The 20,148-nt window shown below is 43.1% G+C and overlaps 1 protein-coding gene across 1 annotated transcript in view; it reads right to left on the bottom strand.

Annotated features, from left to right (window-relative positions):
- Positions 1-15,378, bottom strand: part of DOCK5 (dedicator of cytokinesis 5) — a 134,223-nt gene extending 118,845 nt beyond the window's left edge. Inside the window, exon 1 of the mRNA XM_087706193.1 lies at positions 15,187-15,378. Coding sequence (XP_087562319.1) covers positions 15,187-15,229 — 43 coding nt within the window. The 5' untranslated portion in view covers positions 15,230-15,378. The remainder of the gene's footprint in view (positions 1-15,186) is intronic.
- Between the last annotated feature and the right edge of the window lie 4,770 nt (positions 15,379-20,148).

The raw sequence follows: 20,148 nt of genomic DNA, 5'->3' as shown, positions 1-20,148 counted from the left end.
TCATAGTGCTTCTACAGCCCTCTCTAAGTGATTTACAGAGTCACCATATTTTCCCCAACAATCTGGATCCTCATTTTACCCATCTCGGAAGGATGGAAGGCTGAGTCAACCTTCAACCGGTGAGATTTGAACTGCCGAACTGCAGCTAGCAATCAGCTAAAGTAGCCTGCTCTAATGCACTCTTACCCCTGCACCACCTCGGCATATCACATGCACACAAACTGAAAATGGACAAAGGCAGTATAGCCAACAATCCGGAATTTAAAAGGGGGGGGGTCAAGAAGTTACCAAGAAGCTACCACAAAAGCAAATCTGCCCACAGTAGTTTTAGTAACATATGTTGATAGAAAGCTGATTTAATCAACAGCCCAAGATCCACAAAAAACTGAGATGCAATGAAAACCATCCAGAAAAAGATGGGCATTTAACAATGGGAACAAAATCACATTGTCAAAAATTGCCATGCCTAGAATTGGCAATTTCCAGCAAAACTATGGCGCCACCATGACTAGATATCTGAGTTTAACAATGCTCCCTCTTATTCAGAGTCTTTATCTACCTTGTTAGTACTTCAAAGAGAGTCAGAATTACCGTATTTCTCGGAGAATAAGACCCACCGGAGTATAAGACCCACCAAGGTTTTGAAGAGGTAATTTTTTTAAACAGTAGGTAGATAGATAGAGAGGGAGGGAAAGAGAGAAATACAGTAGATAGGTAGGTAGAGAGAAAGAGTAGTTAGGTAGGTAGGTAGATAAAGGGGGAGACAGAGAAATAGAGAGAAATACAGTAGGTAGGGAGAGAGAGGGTGTGTGTAGGTAGGTAGAGGGATAGAGAGAGAGAAAGAGAGAGAGGAGAGAGAGAGGAGAGAGAGAGAGGAGAGAGAGAAATACAGTAGGTAGGTAGGGAGAGAGGGTAGTTAGGTAGGTAGGTAGATAAAGGGATAGAGAGAGAGAAATACAGTAGGTAGATAGGGCGAGAGAGAGTATGTGTACGTAGGTTAGGTAGGTAGGTAGGTAGGTAGGTAGGTAGGTAGAGGAATAGAGAGAGAGCAATAGAGAAAGAGAGAAATACAGTAGATAGGTAAGTGTTTCTGATGGCACAGCTCTTGATCAATGTAATTCTCATCAATCAGTTAAAGAGCTTTCCAAAAGGAAAAAAAAAAGGTTTTTGCACTCTGCAAACCGCCCAAAAACGGCCCGTTTTTCATGAAAATGGGCCCGTTTTTTGTCAAAAAAATTGCATGCATAGCCTTATGGAAGCTTATAGAGTATTGCTGGGGGGGGGCAAAAATGGCCCATTTTTTGCTCATTTGTGCCCTCCCCAGCCCCCAGGAGCTCTCTGAAAGCCTCCATAAGGGTATGCACAGCCATTTTGGTGAAGGGGGTGGAGTTTCTGGAGGCAAAAAATGCTGTATTCGGTGTATAAGATGCACCCAGATTTTCAGCCACTTTTTTGAGGAAAAAAGATGTGTCTTATAGTCCAAAAAATACAGTTACAACAAAAATACTACAGCACTTTCCCTTGAATAAATAGAACTCACACAAATTCTTCATTTTTCATAATCTGCCAGTAGAATGAAAAGTGCAAGGAAATAGTAAGAACAGGGGAGAAACAAAATGTGGAAAAAATCACACAGTTTGTCCCTCAAACAAAACATATACAGTAAATCTCGAAGTTGAAATCCATGTATCTTAAAATTGCCCTGGTTGAGAAATACTGAAAAAGCTTTGTTTTGTCTAGGTAGGAAGGGAGCAGGCTGTTTAATTCCCTTGACCCAGAAATCCAGCTGTTTTGGAGTCATCTGCATGTAGCCCAGTTATCCTTAATTGAATACTCTAGAGATCACTGGATTTCAACTCCCAGCACTCTAAATCAAGATAATTTTGTTGTTCAACGTCTGGATTTCAGACTAGACCGTTGCTTCCCTCCAGGCTAATCTTTTCTCAAAAACTTACTGAGCAAAAAGAGAGAAATCAGAAGGACAGGGAAAATAACTAACAAAATGATCAGGAGCAAAATGAAATTGTTCAGATTTGCAACAGATTTCTTACTATTTACACATCACTCATATTCGACATGGTGGTTCATTGACTAAGACACTGAGTTGTTGATCAAAAAGGTCGGCAGTTCGGCGGTTCGAATCCTTAGCACCGAGTAATGGAGTGAGCTACCGTTACTTGTCCCAGCTTCTGCCAACCTAGCAGTTCGAAAGCATGTAAAAATGCAAGTAGAAAAATAGGAACCTTTGGTGGGAAGGTAACAGCATTCCATGTGCCTTCGGTGTTTAGTCATGCTGGCCACATGACCATGGAGATGTCTCTGGAAAGACCTGGCTCTTCGGCTTTGAAATGGAGATGAGCACTGCCCCCTAGAATCAGGAACGACTAGCACATATGTGTGAGAGAAACCTTTTCCTTTACCTACACATTATAATAAGTCAATATTCTATTACCTTTAGCTGTGCTTAATCAACAGGTGACTATTTTAGTTCCCCACTTCAAGAGTTTGTTTTTTTTTAAAAAGAGACAATTCTACAAATCTTGGAGTCCCCTCTCTGCAAATACTGTTTCATAAGCAAGAGGTTTTAAAAATTAAGCTTTGAAAGCCAAACAACCAAATGAAGCATATGTGCCATAGCAAAAGCCCTGGATAGCGTAACTTGGCAGAGAAGAATCATCCCAACAGAATCTTCTCCAAGATAAATCCAGGTGTTTATTGACCTAGTTCAGGGGTCGGCAAACTTTAACACTCAAAGAGCCATTTGGATCCGTTTCCCACAGAAAAGAAAACACCGGGAGCCACAAAGTTCCTAACCGGAAGCCCCCTGTTCAATTCTGGAGCTGACCAGAAGTTCAGTTCCCCCACCATAGAGTCTCCTCCTAGAGCGGCATACTTTTTCCTCTACCTGTTATAACCAAAAGCCCTATCAATTGTGGAGACAATTGGAAAACCCTCCCCTTGCCACAGAGTCTTCTCCTGGCGCACTGTGCTTCTCTCCCCCCCACCCCCCACCCCCACTGGAAGCTCCTCTCAAAATTGTGGGGCCGACCTGTGACAGAGCTGCAGCAGAGGGAGGAAAGAGCCACATGCGGCTCCAGAGCTGAGTTTGCTGATCCCTGATCTAGTTGATTGCCCCACCCAGACACTGATTCAGAATATGCATTACTTTACAGAGATTCATTTAAAAAAAAAAAACTAAGGTGGTGTTGAATGACATCAATATGTTAACAACAACAACAAGTCAAATCTCTGGATGAAATCATTCAACACTGCCCATTAGATGTTAAGCAGTTTGGGAGATAACAAAGCAGCCTGTGGACCCACAATTTAACTGCCTGCCAGAGGGAAGGTAACCATGCCCTATTATTAATTTCTTCAACTCAGCATCTAAATAAGATTGAGAGATTCAAAAGAGAGTGAGGTAAAATGAAGCCAAATTATGACATTTACCTCCACAAACTATCTTTTACTTCACGTGGCAACCAAAACCTCCCCACTTCTAATGCCTGTGGGGAAAGGAACCTTAAAAGCCACTGTGGGTTGGACTTGGGATCAATTCTGAATTACTATGACTTCTTTTTAAAAAATAAAGTACATGTTAAACAGTCAGTTTGGTCTAATGGTTAAGGTTGGCCAGGCTGGAAATCAGGAGTTCTAGTCTCATTTTAGGCAAGAAAACTGACTGGGAGACTTTGGGCCAGTCACTCTCTCTCTCAGCCTAACTCACCTCACAGGGTTGTTGTTGTTGTTGTGGGGAAAATAGGAAGAGGAAAGAGAATGAGGTATCTTCGCTCCTCAAATCAGCCTTCCATCCTTCTGAGGTCAGTAAAATGAGGACCCAGATCGCTGGAAGCATTATGCTGATGTTGCAAACGGCTAGGAGAGTGCTATAAAGTGCTATAGAGCAGGGTGGGTTTTTTAAAAGAATATTTTTTTTAATGGATGTTTTAAAATTTAAATCAATTTTTTTTTAATCAAATTTATTTTAATAAAAAGCTCTCGGAGTACAAATCTATCCAAAGATAAAAGATAGTAAAAACTAAAGATAGATCTGTATTTAAGATACATTAATAATTTAGTTTAGTTATGTAGCATGAGGCTGTGTATTCAACAATATTTACATATTTCGTAAACTCATTCAAGGAATCCAAGCTCTGCAAGCTGAGATAACATGCACTGCATTGATGCATTCACACAAACTATGTGATAAATCATAAAACAAAGTTCAGGAATATTCCTTTATCTCATTGTTTTGCAAATCTAGGTACACTACAAACTGCATGATTCTTTGAAGAGAAATGCATCTGTACCACCAGGCTCTAAGTGTGAGGAGGAAGGGCAAGCAATAAAAATGAAAGTGAAACTTTCTAGGCAGCTTATAAATATAATATTAAAGAGCACCTGTCATTTGAGATCCATCATAGCAGCAGGCAGCCACTCACCTGCTGCCTGACATGTCCCTCACCTTGTTGTGTCACTGCCACATCATCAGCCGTCCCATTAAAGTGAATTGGACTGTCGACAGGTATTCCTGCCTGTCCATTTTTTCTCAACTCCAGATCTTTGAGAAGGAAAGGTAGCCGGCCAGGTGTGCAGCTCCTTCCCATAAGGACCATCTGGATTTTTATTTACAGACTTATTGTATATGAAGTAAGGTTATGGATGGGAGCACTGTACGAGCAAACATTTTTCATTCTCTGCTGTGTAGGGATTTTTTTGATAAAATTGGTGGAATAAGCAATTTGTTTCTTGTTCTGTGTTTGTTCCCATGCTGGCAGATTTGAAGAGGACAAACTTTTGAAAGACTAGAAATGCTCTTTTGTGAAACATCAACAGCAGGTCAGAGGAGAAGCTGCTGTGGGACAGAGACGACAGTTGCTCTTTAAAAATTAGGATTTAAATCAAGTCGATTTAATTCAAGCCTTTTTACTAGTGATTTAAATCATGACTTAAATCGACTTGATTTAAATCAGATACCACCCTGAGTGGTATGTAAGTCTAAATGCTATTGCTATTATTTATTTTTAAAAAAACAATAAAGTGGGATTAAAAAGGGGGGATTAAAAAACAATAAAGAGGGGATTAAAAATCTAAATAAATGAATTAAATAAATGAGGTAGGAGAAGCTGTCCTAGGTAGAATATTGAATGGTTGGAAAAGAAGATTTTTTTTTGCTGCAGGTCATGAAAACAAGATTTAGAGCAAAGCTATGGTTGAATCTGCTTCTATAGTGGGAACCTCCCAGATAATTATAACCATACTGCCAGGGTTCCAATTTAGTTGTAGCTGTACTCTGCTGTTTGCCTTACATAAGGGTATCTCCACTCTTTTTCCATCCACTCTTACCAAACAAGTACTCACTGATTTAAGATAAGAACACTCCCAAGCTGATTACATAGGCTATATTCTTTTCTACTTTACCTCTTGGTTTTAAGTGATACCATCAAGGTCAGATTTCTGGTTGTGGATTTGGGGGGGGGAGAGGAGGGAGAAGAGGTTAGCCCACCCACCCCCAATCAACAGAAAGAGCTAGGGTAAGGGGTTCCAAACTTTAAAGTACAACATGTCCTATGTAAAGGATAGTCCTCATAGGAGGACTAGTATAGTCCGATTATATTTTAATGAAAAGGAGGAGGACTAGGGGTGATATGATACCAGTGTTCCAATATCTAAGGGACTGCCAGAAAGAAGAGGGGGTCAACCTATTCTCCGGAGCACCTGAAAGCAGAACAAGAAGCAAAGGATGGAAATAAGGAGAAATTTCCTGACAGATCAATCACTTAATGGAACAACTTGCCTTCAGAAGCTGTGGGTGCTCCATCACTGCAGGTTTTAAAGAAGAGACTGGACAGCCATTTGTCTGAACTAGGCTAGGAAACCACCAAGGTCACTTCCAACTTTATTCTGCTGCTCTGTATTGCAATACTAGACTTTCTGTTTACATGTCGAAGAACAAGAGTCCATCATCTGCTCCTCCGTGCACAAAACTCCTACTGAGCTCTTGAAGACGGTGTTGGATAACAGCCACCCATGCAGTTGAAGACAACGTGTAGTTTGGAGAACCCAAGAAAGCTCAAACACAACTTGAGGATCTGTCTTCCCGACATGTGTGGCCACTTCCCACCTTTTTGCCCCAAGGCAACAGCTGTGTTCTATCTCATAGATTTAGAGCCACTGAAAATTGCGTCATTTAGCATGTCGCAGCATAACTTCTTGAATGCATTGAGAGCGATTGTTGTTTTGTTCTTGCTCTCTAAAGAGATCCTTGTTTCATACAAGCGTCTAAGCAGTGGCAGTTCTAAATTGGATTCTGAACTCATAAACTAGCAATTACCAATTGCTCCATTACACACACACACAAACACACACAAACACACACAAACACACACACACGGATATGCATAAATTATACTCTTAAGCGAAATTACCTCCAGTTTAAGAACCACCAAGCTAAAACATAGTCTTAAGTTATAGGAGCTGTTTTCCATGGACCAAAGTCACAATTATCTTCCAAGTCAAGAGTTGTGAACAATAATATTAGAAGTATTAATGACTTCCAGGAATGTGTAGTCTTATTATTTCAGAATCTCAAGAATTATATTGAGAGGTCTCTGAACAGCAAACGCTTCCTATATATTTTTTACTCTTGCTGTGAGTAATGAGTCTACTGTAGCTTATAGAGCAGGAGTGTCAATCTCAAGGCCCGGGGGCCAGATCTGGCCTACGGGGTGCTTAGATCTGGCCCACTGGGCCACCCTGGAAACAGCAAAGGATTGGCCCACGCTGCCTCCGCCAGTGAAAATGGAGCTCAGGAGAACTGAATGCAGCCTCCCGAGCTCCGTTTTCACTAGCAGAAGGTTGCAGGAGGCTGTCGCAGCCAAAAACGGGAGCCCGTTTTCTCTGGCAGAGCACTGGGGACCACTAGAGGCGCCCCCGACACGAGTGATATAGAGCTGGCCATGCTCACCCCGGCCACACCCACTCTGCCCCCCTCCCCCCAAGGTCAAACACAACCCTGATGCGGCCCTCAATGAAATCAAGCTGGACATCCCTATTCTAGAGTTAAAGCATTCCAATTAAATGCTTTTGTTTTGTTTCTTTCTGACAGAATCTAGTGGCAAAGTTACTTCACTGAATCCATCTCCATCCAGAAAAGATATTTGTTTTACCGTAAGTAAACAGAATAAGCAAATGGCAAAGATGGGAAAGATCCTGTCTTACAACCAGAGGTGACATTACTGTGGAATACTAAAAAAAAAAAAAACTTCATTGCTAGCCATTTGCTGGGACCATGTTGGAGTTCCATGAATCACTTTGAGAAAGTCTATATCCAGAACTGCTGAAATTGGGCCCAGAGGGCCCAATCAGAATGTCCTGGGAGAAATGAAATAGTGCTCCAGAATTCTACCTTTTAAAACTCATTCAGAGTTTATAAAACGGGTCTTGATTTCTTTCTATAACTAATGGATGGTTTTATAATGCAAGTGGTCCTTGACTTCGTTCAAAGTTACAATGACACTAAAAAAATGACTTATGACCTCCCCCCACACTTATGACCATTGCAGCATCCCCATGGTCATGTGATTTACACTCGGATGCTTGACAATTGGTTCATATTTATGACGGTTGCAGTGTCCTGGGGTCCTGTGATCACTTTTTGTGACCTTCTGACAAGCAAATCAATGCAGGAATTAGATTCACCTAACAACGGTGTTACTAACGTAGCAACTGCAGTGATTCATTTAACAAATGTGGCAAGAAAAGTCATTAAATGGGACAAAACCTACTTAGCAAATTTCTCATTTAGCAACTGAAATTTTGGGCTCAATTGTGGTTGTAAGTCAAGGACTACCTATACGGTTTAGTCACTATGTGGCTTTTCACTTTTTCTCCTGCCCTGTTCTTCCAAAGAAGCAACCAATTTAGCTGGGATATTTTCCAAGATCACTCATGCATTCAGGGAATCATGCAGGTGGAAGGACTTTGGAAGTCTTCTAGTCTACCTTCCTGCCCAAGGAAGGATACTTTAGCCTCAAGAGCATCTTATTATACCAACAATATTAATTAAAATTGAAAAGCCATACAGGAAAGCCAGCTCATCAATGACTCACCGGAAGCCAGAAACTAACATGAAGGTGTGCAGATTAAATATGGTTTTTGTTTCCATTTAGATAAGGCGGCAAGCTATTTTCATCTATACATTGCAAATACATTTAGAACTGATAATGAGGCAATTCAGTTTACAGAATCAACAAAAGCTCAGAGAAAGTGAATAATGATGCTGTTCACCCATCTCGACCTAGGTCACTTTGAAGTAAAAGCTGGACATCAGTGTTTGACTACTATTCACTTAAAGATTGATCAAGGCAAACAAAGGTTTTCTCACTTGCATACTAGTTCATATTGCAACAAAACTCCGCATTGGCGACAGGAAGGCCATCTGGCCAGTAAACACTCTGCTAGCTCCATTCAGTTGCCCAGACTCCACCCCACAAAGGATTATGGGGTCATTAAAAGAAGATGACGATACTAGTTTATATTGCAGGGTCCAATTTGGGTTGATTTTGTCTTCCGAACTTCCGGATTCGCTCTGGAGCCCATCTTCAGGGAACTTCTACATATACTATAATAACTGCAGATGCCGCACTAAAAAAATGTTAACAAAGGTCTTGTGTCACCAGGGTAGAAAAAAATGGGATTTTCCATTTGTTTCCCCCACTGAGGGAAGTAGATTAAATGGTAATAGGACGCTTAATAAACTTCTCATCTTTTTTTGGTCAATCATCAAAACTAGAAGAATACAAGGACTGTCCAAAAAGCAGCTGATTATCTCTTCCCGTCTGCTCTCAATTTTAAACGACAGCATGTAATCTTTTAACCTTTCCTCCTGTATGTTATGTGGGCAAATACTTAGGTACTTCATTTTTTCCCCTAAGGGACGCTGAGTTCCCACTCAAAATTCCCTATTACTCACCCAACTTAAAATGATGGAGAATAGGCACTGAGAAATAACATACTTTCAATATAACAGAAACATACTGAAAAATCTCTACGGTTATTGTACACATATAAGTGAGGCTTAAATGACCTTGTAGTTTAGTGTCTTGTGGCAACTCTGCCTATGTTGTACAATTAGTCAATTCCATTAATCTAGGATATGTTTTATTTGTTTGGACAACAACACTATGCCAATCAAACAATTATCTTCTCTTTGGTTTGTGTGCAGCATGTACCCAGCCAACTGTAAATTTCAGCTGAATTTAACAGAACGTCTATTTCATATTTTCTATTTTTGTTATTCTTATAATTAAGACATTATAATTTTGAGTGAGAAAGAGATCTCACAGATTGCAGTTTTATGTACAGGTAGTTCTCAAGTGAAGACCATTTGTTTAACAACCATTTGAAGAGTGCTGGAAAAAAAATGGTTGCAAAAAACCCCATTGCAACAATCATAAAATTTGGATGCTTGGCAATCAACATGTGTTCACAATGAGTTCGGTGTCCTGAGGTCACATGATTGTCATCTTCCCAGGCTGTTTCTGACAAGCAAAGTCAGTAGAGGAAACTGGATTTGCTTAATAACTGTTGCAATAAAGGTCACAAAATTAGATGTGCCTTGTTTAATGACTGCATTGCATACCGCTGGACTTTTTGGTCCTAAATCGGAGACTTCCTGTACATGTATTGAGATGCAATTGCATTGAATTTGATAGTATTTTCTCCAGACAAAGTTAAAAAGGGGTTGCAATCAGTTAATCACTAGAGGATATGAATAATATTGTATTTCAGTTATACTGTATCTCAGAATATATAAATACACTGTTTTGTGTTCTTACATTAATTTAAGGTAATGGTTAAATATATATATATATATATATATATAAAGTTCCTCTTTTTTCAAAGTTCCCTTATGTGAGGTTCAGATTTAGTATTCACTGAAAATCAATGGAACCTCAATGAGCCATGACTAATTCACCACGCTGATTTCAATGGGTTTGCCGTAAGCATGATCCTGACTCAAACCCTATGATTCAATTGGTCCCAAATTTCACAACCGGGGAGAAATAATTCATATTTTTAAGCAGATACTTTAAAAAAATCTGATTTTCATAGTATTTCTGAGGCAAGAGTAATGGAAGGAGGGATTTCAGAAGGACTTCTGTTATTCAACCAACTAAGCAGACTGGAAACTCATTTTTTCCAAATGCTTTTGTAACTTTGAAGTGTCACTAAATGAACTGTTGTAAAACAAGGACTATATCCTGTATCCATGCAAGCATTGGCTGTAATTTGTACCGTTCATTAGTTATTGCTTCTTTGAGTGGTGCGATGGCATAGAGGGGGAGATCTCACCTCATAAACAGGAGGCTGTGAGTTCAATCCTAGGTAGAGGCAGATATTTCTCTCTGTGGGCACAATGCTGAATATAACTCCGCATTGGCGACAGGAAGGGCATCCAGCCAGTAAACACTCAGCTTCATTCAGTTGCCCAAAATTCTACCCCACAAGGGATTACAGGATGTTTAAAAGAAGATGATTAGTTATTGCTTTTTTATTTCCCCATGCAATTCAAACAATCTATGGAACCATGATTTGCTTAAACACGCTTTACTGAATTGTCTGGGTATGCACAACCTGCTACACTGTAGACCACAGATTGCAAACTGCAATAGGTAGTTACACACAGCTCTCAAAGCTAAATCATCCAGATTAAGACATAAAATGAATCTACCACTCACCCAGTCAACATGCTTGCTCTTAACCGAGATCACCAAGCATTTGTCTGAAAACCTTTTAAGGCTATTATTGCTACCACTTTCTAATTCTTTTATTGACCTTGACTGGTTAGCTGCCTTTTGCTACAAATAATATACAACAATTCTTTCTTAAAAGTGCAGAGAAAAGCAACAAAGCTGATTAGGGAACTGGAGGCTAAAACATATGAAGAACGGTTGCAGTAACTGGGTGTGTCTAGTTTAAGGAAAAGAAGGACTAGGGGAGACATGATAGCAGTGTTCCAATATCTCAGGGGTTGCCACAAAGAAGAGGGAGTCAAACTATTCTCCAAAGCACCTGAGGGTAGAACAAGAAGCAATGGGTGGAAACTAATCAAGGAGAGAAGCAACTTAGAACTGAGGAGAAATTTCCTGACAGTTAGAACAATTAATCAGTGGAACAGCTTGCCTCCAGAAGTTGTGAATGCCCCAACACTGGAAGTCTTTAGGAAGATGTTGGATAGCCATTTGTCTGAAATGGTATAGGGTTTCCTGCCTAGGCAGGGGGTTGGACTAGAAGACCTCCAAGGTCCCTTCCAACTCTGCTATTGTATTGTATTGTATTGTATTGTAGTATGTCATCAGATATTTTGTGGTAATAAGTTACCCAACTGAATTCATGTTATGACCCCAAACTACTTTTGATCTGGTCACTCATTGGATGTCTCAGAATTCCAGAATGATATTCCCTTTTTCCAATTCCCCATGCAACTCAACCTTTCTTCTGCTTTGGGTATACAAATGGTACATACTAAATTGCTCCTTTGCAGCTAAGAAAGCACCAGCTCACATACAAGGAGGAAATGCAAGTAGCAGTTCTGTGGGAAAATCCAAGAATTGCAGAAGTGCAAACATTTTGTTGGAAACAACAGTTTTAATGGGGAATTTCCTAAACAGCTCACCGAAGACCCACATTTTCTATGTAACGCTAACATATTCTGAGACAAATAATCAAAGTACAGATTTCCAGAAATATTATTCTAAAATTTTCAGATCAAGATAACAGCAATAGAACATACATTTTATGTCATTTCTTGAATCAATTAATTAAAGATCTTGTCATGAGTATTCTCTAGGAAGAAAAAGAAATACTAAGTCAAGGGAGTCTTGTGGATTTCAACTCCCATAATTTTCCATCCATCCATCCATCCATCCATCCATCCATCCTATTTGCCTGCCTGCCTGGGGAATTCTGGGAGTTGAAGTTCACAAATCTGAAAGTTGCCAAGGTTAGACACCCCTGCACTAAGTGAAGCCATCCAAAAATCTATACAGGTTAAAAGATATGGGTTTTTCCCCCTAAGATCCATAGAAATCAAAGGATAGTTCCAGTGCTGGAAAAAATATCGGACTGAATAGGACTGAAAGTTTCATAAACAGAATGTTAAGCACTCGTGACTGTATGCTGGAAAAAGAGACTAAAATACAGGTAACAAAATAACAGACTTGGAAAGGACCTTGGGGGTGTTCTAATCCAATCCCCCCCTCAGGTAGGAAATCATATATCGTTCCAAACAAATGGTTGTCCAATCACTTCTTAAAAGCTTCCCACAACTTCTGGAGGCAAGTTAATTGGTTAATTGTTCCATCTGAAAATTTCTCCTCAGTTCTAGGTTGCTTCTCTCCTTGATTAGTTTCCACCCATTGCTTCTTATCTTGTCTTCAGGTGCTCTGGAGAATAGCTTGACTCCCTCTTCTTTGTGGCAACCCCTGAGATATTGGAACACTGCTATCATGTCACTCTTAGTCCCTTTTTTCATTAGACTAGACATACTCAATTCCAGCAACTGTTCTTTATATGTTTTAGCCTCCAGTCCCTTGAAGACAATTTTCAATTTGCAGCTACTATTTCTTTAGCAACTGTCTGAAGTAACGGTAGCGGTTTTTTAAAAAGGAACTTTACAACCAGTCCTCACACTTACAACTGTTGCAGCATCCCCCATGGTCACATGATCAATATTTGGGTGCTTGGCAACCATCATATATTTATAATGCTTGCAACCAGCCGTTTACAATCTTAGTAGACTTCCGACAAGCAAAGTTAATGGCGGAAACTGGATTCACTTAACAAACATGTGATTCACTTATCAAACATGTGATTCACTTAACAACCATAGCAAAAAAATAGCTACTCCAACTCTGCTTTTTCACTGTAACCCTTTAAGGTTGATCAGGCTGGAGAAGAGCAAATGCTCTTCAGCCTCAGGTAGCAAGTGCTGAGTTATTATGAACCTGAATTCAGGCTTCCTAAAAACATGAGGAAACAAAACATTTGGTGGGGGAAATATTCAGTTTCAGGCCTACTTATGATTTTCAGTGGAATTATTTTACACGATGTGTGAATCAAAGAGCTCCTGACATTGCAAATATCTCAGTCATTAATGAGTAGCTGCTACTGGCTTGGAAACTGCTCCTAAGGCCCAGGATCTTTTCCTTGAGGAACGAACCAGAAGGCGTTACACATCTGGATTGGACTTCCATTTGTCAGAAATGGTGTAGGGTCTCCTGCTTGAGTGTGTGTGTGTGTGCGGGGTTGGACTAGATGACCTATAAGGCCCCTTTCAACTCTGCTAATCTGTTAAATCTTCCTCACTTTTGCCTAACTGCCTTGAGTTGTTGCCCACCTTGATTTCCAAGTCATCAGCTCTCAGAAGAAAAGGACAGATATAATAAAGTTAATGTGATGGTGAAAGAAAAATAGAAGTAGGAGGAGGAGTTTCCAGGTCTTGTTTGGGCTAAAAGTGACCCTGAGTTCTGGGAAAACACAAGATAACTACGGCTCATCGGACTAGAAGATCCAGGAACTGCATACAAAACACCGACCGGGGGTGGGGGGGGTGGGGGGAGGAGAACATTCCTCTAAGGAGAATTTTACTAACAGTTACAGTAATTTATCAGTGGAATGGCTTTTCCCCCCAGAAGTTGTGGGTGCTCCAACACTGGAGGTTTTGAAGAAAAGATTGAGCCACCGTTTGTCTGAAATGGTATATAGGGTTTCCTGCTTGGGTTGGACTAGAAGACCTCAAGACCTCAAGTTCCCTTTGTTATCCTGCTAAAATGGCTTATGGAGAAAAACAGCATTTAAATTCTGATGGATCGCTTGAGATGGCCTTGTGCATGGCACCAAAGTGAAGGGTCCATTGTTTGAGTACATAACCTTTCACATCACCCCCCCCCTCCCCAAACTAGCTCACCTCTGCACTCCCCATTAATTAATCTGATGTAACTGAATATTTACGGCTGAGGCTGACAGCCTTTCAGTGCCTCCCATCGGGCTGTATTGGAGGTTAATTAAGCCATGGCAAACAATATTCCAAACCCCCAGCCTTTGTTTTCTCTCTTTGCAGTCCCAAAGGTGACTCACAAGCTCCCTGGCACTAAAAATCCCATGGGGTGGGGTAGGGGGTTGGGTGGGGGCAAGAAGGAAAACAAAACGATCTGTGGGGTCCTTGTGGTCTCTGGGCTTGTTTGCTTACAGATGTTTCATTACCCAACTAGGTAACATCATCAGTATATAGATTGCAATGTATAACAACGTAATTATTTGCAAAAGCAAAAGACATGCACAGCAAAGCAGGCCACAGAAATGGTGAGGCTGCACATGATTTTATCTTATACAGCCCTTCAAACACTGATGATGTTACCTAGTTTGGATAAAGTGCAAGAAAACAACCAAGTTCAGAGAGCACCAAGGACCCCCTAATTTTAACCCTGAGCTACAAATATTCTCCTCTATGGACAAAAGCATATATTTCCCCCCACCCCCACCCCATCTGAGCTATGCAACAGGTTGGGCGATTCGAATCCCTAGTATAGGCATCCTGCGTGAGCAGAGGGCTGGACTAGATGACCTCCAAGGTCCCTTCCAACTCTGTTACTGTTCACTTCCTCCAATTCCCATGTCTCTCTACCTCCTGGCTGGGGATAATGGGAACAGGGAGCCCTGCCCGTCTGGAAGGCGCTTTGGCAAAGTTGAGGAAAAAAAAGAGGCTGCGGAAAGAAGGAGGGAGAGAAAAGGCGTTTTTTCCCTCTACCGCCGAAAAAAAGCATCGGAGGGTGGGGTCTCGTTTCCCACTCCCCGGCTGCGAACCGATTGGGTTTCGCACCAGAAAACCGGCGGGATCTTTCCGGCGCCCGAATATATCAGAGCGGGAGTCAGTGAAGCCTCTCCGGGCCAAGCAGGAAGGAGGACAGAAAAGGAACAGAAAAAAGCGAGCTGATGGGAGGAAGGAGAGAGAGAGAGAGAGAGAGAGAGAGAGAGAGATCCGCCCCGCAGACAATCTCTGGACTGCATGGGAAAGTTCCGGGCAAAGGGACGGGCCGGCGACACGCATCCTGCACGTGGGAAACAGGGAGGCGTGCGGGGTTTGGGGAGGGGGAGCTCAGAGTGGGGCCCTCGGGGACTCACCCACGCCATATTTCTCCCGCTTGGTGGGGATCCAGCGAGCCATGCCGATGCTGGGCTGGAGGGGGGAGCCTCGCCCCTCCTGCTGCTGCTGCTGCTGCTGGCCGAGCCCCGGCTCCGCGCTTCAACCTCCGCCGGCCTCGGGAGCCTCCAGCTCGCCTGCCATAGTCGGGGTGAACCCGGTTGCTGGCTGGCTGGCTGGTCCGCTGCTGCGCCGCCTTCCCCCTTTCTCTGCCCAAGTTGATTCTCCAGCCGCCGCCCGGGCAGCTTTGGGAAGTCCAACGGCCCGCCTTCTCTACCGAGGGCAGCCAGACGAGCAAAGGGCGGGCGCTCTCCGCCTCTTGCCGGGCGGGATCACCTGCTCCGACGGCCTCTCTCAATCTCTCTCTCTCTTCTCCCCTGCCCGGGATGGGAATGACTCGGCCGCCCAGGACGACGCTTTGGTGGGTCCGTCCGCACCAGCTTCGGACCTTAATCCGAGGAGCTGCCGGCGCAGAAGTGTGTGTGTTTGTGTGTTTAATGCATGTGTGTGTGTGTTGTGTGTGCTTCTTGGGGTTCCCCTCTCACGTGTCTTTCCCAATATTTTTGCCATTGGGGGGGGATTTCTCCTCCCCCCCCCATCCCCAAGCCTGCTGGTCCTTCCCTTCCAAACGATGACCTTGGGCCAATACTGGTAGTCCTCGATTTACAACAGTTCATTTAGTGACCGCTCAAAATTACAATGGTCTTGGAAAAAGTTTTTCACACTTAACAACCACCATGACTGTAGTGGTAATGGTCATCATTACAGGTCATTACAACAATGGTCATTACTGAATGACTGTTTCTCAACCTGAGTCGTTTTAAGATATTTGACTCCAACTCCCAGAATTCCACCTCCAGCATGGCCATTGGCAGGTATCCTGGCACAGGTAGTCCTTGATTTACAACAGTTCATTTAGCGTCCGTTCAAAGTTACAGCGCCACTAAAAAAAGAGACTTACGATCATTTTTCACACTTCTGACCATTGCGGCATTTCCATGGTCACATGATGAAAATTCAGATTCTTGGCAACTGACTCGTACTTATGACGGTTGCAGTACTCCGAGGGTCATGGGATTCCCCCCGTTGTGACCTTCTGACAAGCAAAGTCAATGGGGAAGCCAGATTCACTTAACAACCATGTTATTAACTGCAGTGATTCACTTAACAACTGTGGCAAGAAAGAGTTGTAAAATGAGGCAAAATTCACTTAACAAAGGTCTCACTTAGCAACGGAAATTATGGGCTCAATTGTGGTTGTAAGTCAAGGACTGCCTGTATTCATTTTGCCCTTAGAAATAAATTTGTTGTTGAACAGCATTTCTCAACCGCAGCCCCTTGAAGATGTGTGGACTTCAATTCCCAGAATTCCCCAGCCAGCAACAGGAATTCTGGGAATTGCAGTCCATGCATCTTCAGGGGGCTGAAGTTGAGATACATTGGTTTGGTATATAGTACTCTGCTCCAATTGAGATATTTTGAACTACAGTTCCCATCCTCCCCATGCAAAAGTCTACACCGAGTCTTCCCTGATAGTCTTAAGGTAGGGGAAAATTCTAAACTTGTTCCAAACTTGTGTTGTTCTTGGCTTGAAAGGAGCAAGTCCAGAAAAGGACACTGGTTTCAGTTTAGATCTGGCCTGGTGGCTAAGGAGACCCACTTCTTACCATGGGCAATGTGTGCAAGACACCATGGATTCCTCCACCACATTTTCGGATGTGCAGGGTGCATAAAACCAGGTATGGCATGCAAGGCTGCGTTTACATGCCACCGTAACCCGAAAGAGAGTTGGATATTTTCTAATTAAAAATATATATTTGGTTTTGTCCCTTGGAATGCCAGTTATATCTGACTGCAACATTGTTCCAGCAGAGAGAAAGTTATTGCAGTTTTAATGTAAAACAAGCATTTTTTTTTAAAAAAAGTATACACTGCACCTTTAAAGATACAGCTGCTAGGCTTGGTCAGCTGTTTCAGGAATATGTAGCTGAAGGGCACCTTACATGCATACAGCATTAGTCATCCTAGAGGACTGATACACCCAGCTCCTAATTAAACAGGCAAGGTTTCATGGCAGTGTCTCATCCTGGTGCTTCAAAGCAGCCTACTGGTTGTGGCCTGGGACCGATCCATACAGAACCCGACAGCTCTTTTTAAAATAAGGCAAACACTCCCTACTCCCCACCTTTGCATTTTAATCTGGACTTTAGAGTAAGAGGTGGTTCCTATCTTCCTTGATTCACTCTCCTTATCAGAAACGAAGTGGATTTAAGGATTAGAAGGCCTCACATGACCACAATTTCTGGCTGGCAAGATAGATTCAGAAGGTCGAGATTCAGATATTTTAAAAAGCAAAGGAGTAACCCAACCCTGGAAGCTAGGAGTGACCTCTTGGGAAAACCAGGAAAGCTAAAACTTTCCAGTTCACTTCTTTTAATTTAGTTTAAGTATTTATTATATCCCATCTTTATTATTTTTATAAATAACTCAAGGCGGTGCACATACCTAATATTCCTTCACCCTATTTTGCCCACAATGGCAACCCTATGAATTGAGTTGGGGTGAGAGAGAGAGTGACTGGCCCAAAGTCACCCTAGGTCAGTGGTTCTCAACTTTCCCAATGCCACGACCCTTTAATACAGTTCCTCATGTTGTGACCCCCAACCATAAAATTATTTTCGTTGCTACTTCATAACTGTAATTTAGCAATTTTCCATTGGTCTTAGGTGATCGCTGTGAAAGGGTCGTTCGACCCCCAAAGGGGTCCCGACCCACAGGTTGAGAACCGCTGTCCTAGGTCTATTTCATACCTAAAGTAGGACTAGAACAGTGATGGCAAGCCTTTTAGACATTGAGTGGCGCAACAGAGACCTGAAGACGGGAGACCCGAGAGGGGGGGCATCCCAACACCGGTTCCACCACAAAACCGCGCTCGACTAAACCACACCCGACTAAACCGCGTCGCTGATGTCATCAACAGGGCAACAACAGCGCAGAGACAGAAGCACGCTGTAAACCCTAAACCTAAAATTAACCCCTAAATCTAAACCTAAGCCCCCTAAACCTAATCCTAAACCTAATCCTAAACCTAATCCTAAACCTAACCCTTAACCTAACCCTAAACCTAAACCTAACCCTAGCCCTTAACCTAACCCTAAACATAACCCTAACCCTTAACCTAACCCTAAACCTAACCCTAGCCCTTAACCTAACCCTAAACCTAACCCTAGCCTTTAACCTAACCCTAAACCTAACCCTTACCTTAAGTTGAATCGGCTTGCTTTCAAAGCGCTATTTAAAGCACCCTTCTTTCTCCGCGCTGGCTGTTGTCGCCCTGTTGATGACGTCAGCGACGCGGTTTAATCGGGCGCGGCTTAGTCGAGCGCGGTTTTGATGGGTCACGCCCAACACCGGCAGCGCAGCAAGAGGTAAGATCTTTTTCTTTCGTGAGATTCTTATTTGTTGTTTGCAGGGGAAAAGAAGCTCACGAAAGAAATGCCATGGAGATCTGACCTGGGGCAACTGTGCACGTGCCAGCGGAGAGGGCTCCGTGTGCCACCTCTGGCACGCGTGACATAGGTTTGCGATCACGGGACTAGAACTTACAGCCTCCTGGTTTCTAGGCCAGCACCGTAACCTTAACCAACTGGCTCTTTAGCGAGCAGTCTTCCTTGAGTTAAGCTCAGTTCCTATGGATGTCACAGACTGATTCATACCATTTTGTTGACCATCAAGCCAACACTTAATGACACTGCTTTCTTTTGGGATTACTTTACTTTACTTTCAGTTTAGTCTATAGCCCAGGGATTTCTTAGAGCAGAGGTGTCAAACTCAAGGCCCAGGGGCTGGATCTGGCCCATGGGGTGCTTAGATCTGGCCCGTGGGGTCATCCTGGAAACAGAGAACTGGCCCATGGTGCCTCTGCCAACAAAAATGGAGCTCGTGAGGGCCACGGATGGCCCTTCCAAGGTCTGTTTTCACTGGCAGAGGATTGCAGGAGGCTATTGCAGGCCAAAACAGAGCTTGTGAGCCCATTTTCACTGGCAGAGCTCTCAGGCCACAACAGGCACCCCCGACAAGAGTGAGGTTGAGCTGGCCATGCCCATCTTGGCGCCTCAAGGTCAAACGCAACCCTAATGCCCTCAATGAAATTAAGTTTGACACCCCTGTCTGTTCTGACCTAGGCTTCCCCAAACCACAAAGCAGACTCCTTGTCCTTAATGAAAAACACTTTTCATTAAGTTACTGTGAATTCCTCTCATTCCTATCCAGCAAAGCCTTTCAAGGGAGGATTTACAGTCCTTATCTGGCTTGGAGAGCTGACAGACCAATATCTGCAAAACTTGGCAAGGAGTCTCAGAGAGTCAGGAACCAATGAAGCGAACTAATGGTCTCCTGAAAACTCCACTCCCCCTTTGCTCCTCTTTTATTCCCTATGGGAGGAGCCATTCATCGTCCACCTGTGGCCTTACTCCCAAGTCGACCCCTGTTCTTTAGCTGTTCCATTCGCCTGGCAACTCTATGCATGCGCACACTGGGAACAGGCTCCAGCCGTTTGTCTGCCTCACTGATGTCTGGCTCTGAAGGCAGCTGATAACTGTCAGATGGCCTTGGCCCCCTCGCCGCCTCCAACACAGAGCCCTCATCAGAGCCTTCCCCAGACTCCAGGACTGGCCCATGTCCCTCCCCAACCTCCTCACTGTCCGAATCAACAGAGGCTATTGCAGGTGAAAACGGAGCTCGGGAGCCCGTTTTTGCTGGCAGAATGCTCAGGTCACCACAGGTGCCCCTGACAAAAGTGCCATTGAGCTGGCCATGCCCATATTGGCCCCCCAGGGTCAAACACAACCCTAATGTGGCCCTCAATGAAATCAAGTTTGACACCCCTGTCTTAAGAGTTTTCCACTCAAGAACTGCCGTAAATTAAAGGCAGGATTCTCTTC

Source organism: Thamnophis sirtalis, unplaced genomic scaffold (genome assembly GCF_051295495.1).
Source record: "Thamnophis sirtalis isolate CommonGarterSnake01/CBP01778 unplaced genomic scaffold, rThaSir2_p1.2 scaffold_2, whole genome shotgun sequence".
NCBI classification, from domain to species: Eukaryota; Metazoa; Chordata; class Lepidosauria; order Squamata; family Natricidae; genus Thamnophis; species Thamnophis sirtalis.
The sequence above is the reverse complement of the archived record's forward strand: the minus strand, read 5'-3'. Positions and strand labels throughout refer to the sequence as shown.